The sequence below is a fragment of the Azolla caroliniana genome, unplaced genomic scaffold (genome assembly GCF_043228905.1).
Source record: "Azolla caroliniana isolate FFs.n. ecotype wild unplaced genomic scaffold, voAzoCaro1.0.p SCAF_3, whole genome shotgun sequence".
Taxonomy (NCBI): Eukaryota; Viridiplantae; Streptophyta; class Polypodiopsida; order Salviniales; family Salviniaceae; genus Azolla; species Azolla caroliniana.
Window position 1 is genome coordinate 24,117,829 of NW_028230438.1, and position 8,597 is coordinate 24,126,425.

An 8,597-nucleotide genomic window follows, 5' to 3' on the forward strand; every position below is an offset into this window, starting at 1 on the left:
ATTGCAGCTTTCTCATCTCTCACTCTCACTCTCACTCTCTCTCTCTCTCACTCATGCTCTGTTGTTACCCATTACCTCTCTCTCTCTCTCTCTCTCTCTGTGTCTGTGTTCTTCCTGTCTTTCTTCTTCTTCTCTGCCATTGCCCGCTGTACCTTCTCACATAATTCGCTTCATCTTCTTTCTTTTCTTCTGATTACCAATTCAATATAGTGTGTTTTGTCTGCGTGAGACAGACAGACATTCAGACACACCCAGAGAGACAGAGAGAGCTGTGAGCTCTGAGAGAGAGAGAGAGAGACAGAGAGAGAGCTATGAGAGCTTTATATACTAATCAATAGAATGATCTCTGATCATGCTGCCATTACAGAGGGGGCCTTCTGGCCCTTAACCACATGAACAACGCTTGCTCCTGCTACTGATGCTGCTGCTCCGGCTTCTTCTTCTTCTTCTTCTGCAGCTCAGCTTTTTTCTCGTTTAGTAAACCAAACCAAATCTCGGACTGCTGCAGCTTATCCATTCTTGTTCTTATTCCTAAAACAGATGGAGCCATTTTCCTAAATCAATGAATTGGCTCAAACCATACAACACAAACACAATTAATTAAACTACGCAATTAATTACAGTACTGTAGACGGTGGCATATATGTTTATGCTTCTCCAGCTGCTGCTCATAATAGCAATAATGGTGGTGTCCCTACCGCTAATTAATTAGTTAATTCATTAATTTGCATGATTAACTCGCCTGCATACTACTCTATTACGGTTATTATTAGAATTTGCTTGAAGACACATAACCTCATGTCGACCTGCTTCTGGTCTTAAATTAAGTATTGTTTCTAGCTATAACTAATGGTAATTTATCCTAAAATCTGCCATTAAAGTAAAGAGCATATATACGATAAAGACAGAGTAAAATGGAGGGCCCCAGGAATATGTTCTCTGCTGCATCAACACAATATACTGCTAATAATCATAATGGTAACAGTAACAGCAGCAGTAGCCATCATCGTGTCAATGAAGATGGCGGTAGTAGCAGTCCTAACCACACCTTGCAGCAGCAGCAGCAGTTGAATTTACTGCAGGCCGCGGCGCAAAACCCAGGTGCAGGCACCATAGCCATAGCCATAGGGCAGCAACAGCAACAGCAACAGCAGAATGCAGAGCAATGCAGCAGAAAGTCGAGCTCCTCCTCTGCCTCCGATCGAATGGAGGTGGAAGCAGCGGAGAGGTCCAGCCGCGGATTGGGAGGCATGGCGGAGGCCGCCGATCAACAGCAGTATCATCAGCTCTACCATCACGAGCTGAACCGCCTGGCGCAGTTGCAGAGCTCGGGCGCCGCCTCCACAGGGTTTGCAGGTTTAGGCGGCTTCCTAGGCGGCTCGTCGTCGTCGTCGTCCTCCTCTCTGGTGCGCAGCAACTCCACTCTCGGCTTGGCTTCTGCTGGCCACGATCAATCCGCCGGACATTACCCTACTGCTTCTACGGATTTCTCAGCCATGATGGCCGGCAGTACTGATCTTTATTATGGCCTCCGTACCGCCGCCTCCAGCCGTACAGGCGAGGACAGTAATAGCAATTCCATGGCGTCTGTTTACGATGCAATGGCTGCAGCTCGCTCCAGTCTATATCATTCCCCTCTGCTCAGCAATCCATACGCTTCTCTCCAAAATTCAGGTATATGTATATATGGATGTATGTATGTACATAATATATGCATATATGTGTGTAGTAAATCATTGATTAGATATATTGTTCCTTCGACTGATTAATCCATGGATTAATATCGTGTTTCCCTCTAAAAGCATTCATGGGCAAGTCTGTGGGAAATTGACACAATGCGGCCTGCCGATCAATCCGCAGATGAATAATGCCACGGCTCATGAAGGATTTTGATTTAAAAGTTCTTTTTCTTTTCGTAAAGTTCGCGACAGCAACGTATTGCATGGAATTTTTTGCTCTGTTCCTCGTATTCTTCTGTGTCGAGAAGAGCTAGAGAGACAGACAGACAGACAGACAGACACAGAGATGGAGATGTGAGAGAATGTTGGACAGGAAAATCAGAGTGGAAAGAGTATCGTTTACGTATAGAGGACCGCTGTCTTGCTTTCGTGCTTTTTTGAGCATGATTTCTGTCACTACAAGAAGCGCGTTCTTCTCCTCTGTTTCTTTTTGCTTTCGTGGTTTTTTTGAGCATGATTTCTGTCACTATAAAGAAACGCGTTCTTCTTCTTCTTCTTCTTCTTCTTCTTCTACTTGTGCTTCTTCTCTGCAACTATGCGTTTTGCTTTTTCCATTACGTCCACTTTTGCGTTTCTGGTTTGGCACCCACAATTGCGGAAAAAGCAAAAACTCAAAAAAAGCTTCTAGAAAAGCACAGAAAGTGAAGAGGAAAACGAGCAAAGAAAGTACACACACTCCCTACCTACATTGAAAGATATTTAAGCGAGAAGACAAGAAGCAAAAAGCAAAAGGAGAGAGAGAGAGAGAGAGAGGGGAAACGAGAAAAACAAGTCAAAGAAGAGGCTTCCCTGTCAGTGGGTACTAGTAGGAGTAAGTAGTATGTGATGTTGAAAGAAAGCAAGCAACCATGAATTCAATAAAATGTGAATGGAAATGATATAAGCAGGAGGCTGTGTGTGTGTGAGATGAAGCTGGGAAAGATAATAGTAGCAAGTAGTAGGAATTAACGGTTGGATTGATTAGCTAGAAACCAAGCCTCTGTGATGATGAATGATGAATGATGAATGATGAATGATGGATGATGAATGATCTGATTGATTTTGATTGAATTTGATGGACATCTGCTAATTCTACTACTACTACAATTACTTTTGTGTTTTTTGCTTTTGTTTTTTTAGGGTTGGTTCCTATGGGCCTCCTCCAGCAGCAGCAGCCAGTGGGCATGGTTGTGTTCACACCTGCCCAGCTCCGGGAGCTGCAGCACCAGGCACTTGTGCTGAAATACATCATGAATGGTGTGAATGTGCCCTTGGAGCTTGTCCACCCTCTCATCATCAGACCAGGTTCTGCAGCAGGAGTAGGGGCAGCAGCAGGACTCTTGTCAGCTGCTGCTTCATCACCTCACCATCTGCTTCACCATACCCATCACCATCATCTTGCCAATCGTAAGCACCCTAAACCCTAATCTTTTTATGTATCTTCTTTTGCTCCATTCTTTTCCATGATTCCAACACACATTTCACCCACTCTGCTCTGCTCTCTCTCTCTCATATCACCCATCCCCTGAATCCAATGGCTTTTGTAGACCTTGAAAATTCCACCATATAGTGTAAATATACAATCCCATCACAATGCCTTTTCTAATGTCTGATTTTTGTAAGGGGCTTGCTTGTCATATCACATGATCCTCTCTCTCTCTCTCTACATGTGTGTGTGTGTGTATATACATATGTATTTGGCACAAGTTTTAGTGGGTCACTTTTCAGTTTGTTGGAAATGATAGATAGACTCTTCCTTCCATACATAGTTTGAGGCCAACCACTTGAGATTCCTCTTCTTTTCCTCCGCACACTTGGTTTCATTTAAAACTCTTATTATTTCCATAGATCTTCCTCGTGTTTTTGTCCAGGGCATGTGTGTTTCTCTCCTAATCACATGGCGTGCGTGTTTTCCGATAGATCCTCATGTGTGGATAAATGCTCTCTACTCATTGAGCCGATTGGAAATAGAAAATAATGAATTTTCGCGAAAGACTACGAGTCGGTAGGAATTTGCTAGACTGTGTATCAAGCATACGAGGTCGTGAATTTCGATCAAGAATTATATTGAATAAGATTAGTTGTCCTCGAAATTCGAGGTCGAAACTACTTCTGTTGCTCTCCCAATAAGGTAAATGTAAAAAACATACAAAGAGACTTGACATTTTGCTATGTCATGGGTTCTATATTGTTTATTATTCCAAAGTATTGTGCATGGTTTAGATGCATCATCACATTAACCCCTGAGCTCTTTCTAGAATTTTCAATATTGTCCGGATATATCAATTGCCAACATTTTATGACATTTATTGATTCAAGCCAAAATCTCTTTCATACGACACAAGTGCCTTTTTGAATAGATCTAGTTGTTTAAAACATTGAAGCAACTAATTACGTCACGTTTCCAAATGATTGCATTGGGAATTAATTCCCAATCTCCTAATGGCAATGCTTTTCTTTTAAGTAAAAAAAAAAGATCATCAAGGAAGCCTATGTTTTTAAGATTTCAATGTAGCAATCTATGCATAGTTTTGAACTTTGTTGCATGTTGGCTTTGTGTTAGAGGTAGGCCAATTGAGTTCCAAAAAAATACGTTGTTATTTCCATGAATCATAAGTGTGATGTCTTAGCCTATGCATAGACTCTTGGCTGTTGACAAAGTGGTAAATGCTCCATTGGAAATGTATACGTTCTTATGTTTAAACCTTCTCTATCAAAATAATTTGCAGGACCTAATCTAAATTCAATTAATTTATTTATTAGAGAGGACTAAGGGCCTATCGAGAGGGATGATTGTCTTCCCAAACAAGTGCCTATGATCGAGAGGGATGAATGTTAAAATAATTGATAGGACGTGTCTATTTTCAAATGTGAAAGTGCTCATATTTGGTTCATTGCCCACCTCTGAGGCCATAGACTAGCCCCACTTGCTATAATGTAGTAGGAAAAAGGCCAAACCCTAGAGAATCTAACCCTTTGCAAAGAGAGAGAGAGAGAGAGAGAGAGAGAGAGAGAGAGAGAGAGAGATTAAGTGGCTATTGACACAACAACTTATGATGATATTGTAGTGCCATGGGGTGGGTATAGGCTGGGGTTTGGAGTTAATGCCGACCCGGAGCCAGGAAGATGCAGGCGGACGGACGGAAAGAAGTGGCGATGCTCGAGGGATGTGGTGCCCGACCAGAAGTACTGCGAGCGGCACATTCACAGAGGGAGGCATCGTGCACGTGGAAAGCTCAACAATGCCTCTGAGGCGGCCATGGCCCAACAGAGCCAACAACAACAACAACAACAACAACAACAACAGGCAGTGTCTACATCTACTACTACATCTTCATCGTGCCCCGCGGGTCTCTCTAGCGTAGTGACCAATTCCAATAATAACAATGTTTCGTCTATGTCCTCGACGGGCACGGCCGTGTCCTCGGGTACGCGGTCACCCCTAGGTTCTGCTGGCCTACCTTCCAATGCACCCCCCCACAATGCCCAACAACTGCAACAAAGACCACAACAGAACCAACAGCAGTTACAGTTACACCCACAAAACCTGCAGCAGCAGCCATCATCACATCTATCAAACCAACAGCAGTTATTTCAACAGCAGCAATTGCAGCTACAGCTCCAGCAGCAGCAAAACAGCCATCATCAACATAGTAGTAGCTCTACTAATCATGGTATCAGGCCTTACAACTCTGCATCCCCCAGCGAGGCCTCGGGTGCCTCTGTTGGATCCTCTGTCACTGCATCCCAGCACTACATGCACACCTTGCAGCAGCCCCACACCTCTTCTGCCGGCAAAGATTCGCTCCGGTAAGTCTATCTCCATCTTCGCAAAGAGCTTTTGATTTGCAGTTTTTTTAGAGTTAAGGTCTTTCCCGTGCAACGATTCCGCTTTAAGGTTTTGGGTTTATACAATAAGGGATTTTGCATATTATAATAGAGGAGTTTGGGTGGTTTAAGGTTTCTTGACAAAGGGTTTAGGACTGCATAGGGTTTATGACGAAGGATTTGGGGCTGTTCAAGGTTTCAGGATTTAGGATTTTTTAGGGTTTAAGAGTCAGCATTTGGGTTGTTTAGGGTTTTCAATGGTGGATGAATGAAGGGTTTACAGTTGTTCATATTTAGGATGGTGTTTTTGTTTTTAACAATGAACGATATATTGTTAAGGATTTAGACTGAGGGTTGAAAGGCTCACAATTAACGGGTTAGGGGATAGGCTAAAGGGTGGTTTCTTTCGAATGATTAAGGATGGTGTTCAGGTTTACAATGAAGGATCTAAATGAACAGGATTATGTGAATGGAGGAAACTAGTCTAAGGTTTATGCAGCCTGAAAAGTTACCATATTTGCTATTCATTGTTTTTTTGTGGACAGATATATGAGTGGAATTGCTGGTAGAAGTGATCTTGATCTAGGTGCAGAGCAAATGCAACTTTTCGCTGAAGCTTCAGGTAGCACAAGAGCAACAAACATGAGCCAAGATTTTCAATCAATGAACCAACAACAAAGTGGAGGTTTAAATATAATCTCTTCTATTAATAACAATATGAACTCGTGGCGATCTCATGCATCAATGCAACAATCTAGAGCTCCTTCTCCAAGCCCAACCGCGACAATATCACAACAATCGATGAAGGAAAGTAGCCCTTCGGCTATGATGCAATATACCTCTCCTCAATTGAGAACATTACTCGGAAGCGATTTTAACCTGATGCCAACAGAACCAAGCGGACAGCAACACCATCAATACTCTAACTTCCTCGGCGGTGGTTATGGTTCAGTTACAGAGGCAGTTACAAGAGATCAATCACAAGAGAGCCAACCTCTGCGACACTTCTTTGATGATTGGCCAAGATCAAAGGATGCATCCACTCTCTCATGGTCGGATGTCGAGGATGAAAAGCCGCATCATCATCGGAATTCTTCCACTACACAACTTTCAATTTCAATACCTATATCAGGGAACTCCTCAGATTTCAATAACACAACTTCAGGGTCACCTAATGATCCGGGATCGAAGCTAAAACTGTCTCCTTTGAAGTTATCGATGTCAAGAGGAGGGGAGGATGAGATTCCTCTAGGTGTAGAGCTTGGGGTTGGGATGGGACTAGGAATACATGAAGATCATAGGAATCATAACCATCACCATGATCATCATGTCGGCCAACAAAATCAAGCTAATTGGATTCCGATTGCCTGGGAAACACCAGTTGGTGGCCCTTTGGCTGAAGTTCTTCAGTCAAGCACTCCGAGGTCAAGTAATAAGAATTCAGGTGGTCTTAATCTCATGACTGAGGGATGGGAGGAGGAGAGCCCTCGAGGTAGCCCACCATTGACCTCTTCTTCACCTTCAAGAGGTAACATTGAAAACCCAAAGTACTAGTTTTTGAAAAGATTGAATTGAAACCTGAAGTGGAGCGTTAACTATTTGAAAACTGGGATGTATTGTCATGTTTAACAGATAGAAAAGAAGCAAGTAAAGGGGTAAATTCTGGAGATGTAGATGCATTGAAAGGTACTGATTGAGCTTCGGATGGTATCCAAACGATCTCCTACTTGCCTTAATTAAACCTACTAAATCCAATCTGAACATAGCCTAACATTAACCTGAACCTCAGGCCACTCTTAGTCCTAACCCCAAAACATGACCTGTTAATTCTTAACACCACAGCGTAAACCCCAAAACATTTAACAAAAGAAACTCTCTTAGGCTAGAATATGTATCATCTGGAGTGTTGATAATGCTTCAATATATCATAGCTTGATGTAGGATTACAAATATTGCATGCATTACCAACACTCGTCTTGATGCATTGACTTTGTAGACACATTGTTCATGGATCTTTGCGAGATGCACGGTTGTGTGTTGTCGCCTTCTGGAGATGCTTTTTTCCACATGCAAATTGTCTCCGAAAATTTGCATGACACCATTTCCCACCAATCGATAAGCTATGCTTGAATGATTTACTTGAAAAATTACTTGGTTCCTAGCATATTTTTGGAATTCTGAAGGATGTTATGGTTGATGTGCGACCAGTTTCCCCATTATGAAATGCTTGTTGGTAGTATTTGTTCATAATTTTACAATACTCTTGGTTATCAAAGGAAGAAAAAAATTATTGTATACAAGTGGCCAATATTTTGGCAAGTGTATCACATTAATTCACAATTTTGCTTGAAGGATGTTATGGGTGATGTGCAACCAGTTTCCTGAATATGAAATGCTTGTTGGTAGTATTTGTTCATGATTTTACAATACTCTTGGTTATCAAAAGAAGAAAAAATTTATTGTATACAAGTAAACAATATTTTGGCAAGTGTATCACATTAATTCACAATTTTGCTCTAAATAAAAGCAGTGCAAGAAGAAATAGATCTCCAATGGCACTTGTGTGAAGCTGATATAGTTCAAACCAAGAAAATGACATCTTTAGGAGGAAGATATAGTTTCTTCAAAATATATTGTTGTGGAGTTTTTGTTTAGACTCCATATTGATCACAATATGGAAATCTAAACTTAATAGCTTGAATCTGTATTTTATTGAAAAGACAATTCAATAACAGTTTCTTAGGCATATGGTAAATATACTATTTTGCATTGCAAGCATGAGGAGACAGTTAATTGTTTTGGTTGAATTTGCTAATTAAACCTGCCAAAAAATAGTTCACAGATATTTTGTTTATGTATTTGTATTAGAAGTTGGCCAGCATAATATTGTACAGTAAAGTTTTTGCCAGCATCTTATTTTCACATTATTAAATATTTTCTCTAGTGTAATTAAGAATAAAACTTCAAAAACAAGACACTGAGAAACAATTTGATGCAGTGCCTTGACATAATTATAAATGTGTGACAGTCAGAGAAGACCACATGAAATAT

At 41.3% G+C, this 8,597-nt stretch overlaps 1 protein-coding gene across 1 annotated transcript; it reads left to right on the forward strand.

The window, feature by feature from the left end:
• Nucleotides 1-1,399: 1,399 nt before the first annotated feature.
• On the forward strand, nt 1,400-7,900 carry LOC147866746 (uncharacterized). Its single transcript, XM_087317221.1, has 5 exons — nt 1,400-1,674; nt 2,859-3,125; nt 4,787-5,528; nt 6,092-7,074; nt 7,179-7,900. The coding sequence occupies exons 1-5, from the start codon at nt 1,497-1,499 to the stop codon at nt 7,241-7,243; spliced, it is 2,235 nt and encodes a 744-aa protein (XP_087173347.1). The 5' UTR covers nt 1,400-1,496; the 3' UTR covers nt 7,244-7,900.
• The last annotated feature ends 697 nt before the right edge of the window (nt 7,901-8,597 follow it).

Excerpts from the sequence above, each read along its gene's own strand:
- LOC147866746 (XM_087317221.1), top strand. The coding sequence starts at position 1,497 with ATGATGGCCGGCAGTACTGATCTTTATTATGGCCTCCGTACCGCCGCC. Across the intron at positions 5,529-6,091 it reads GCCGGCAAAGATTCGCTCCG|ATATATGAGTGGAATTGCTG; the intron begins GTAAGTCTATCT and ends TTTTGTGGACAG. Across the intron at positions 7,075-7,178 it reads CTCTTCTTCACCTTCAAGAG|ATAGAAAAGAAGCAAGTAAA; the intron begins GTAACATTGAAA and ends CATGTTTAACAG.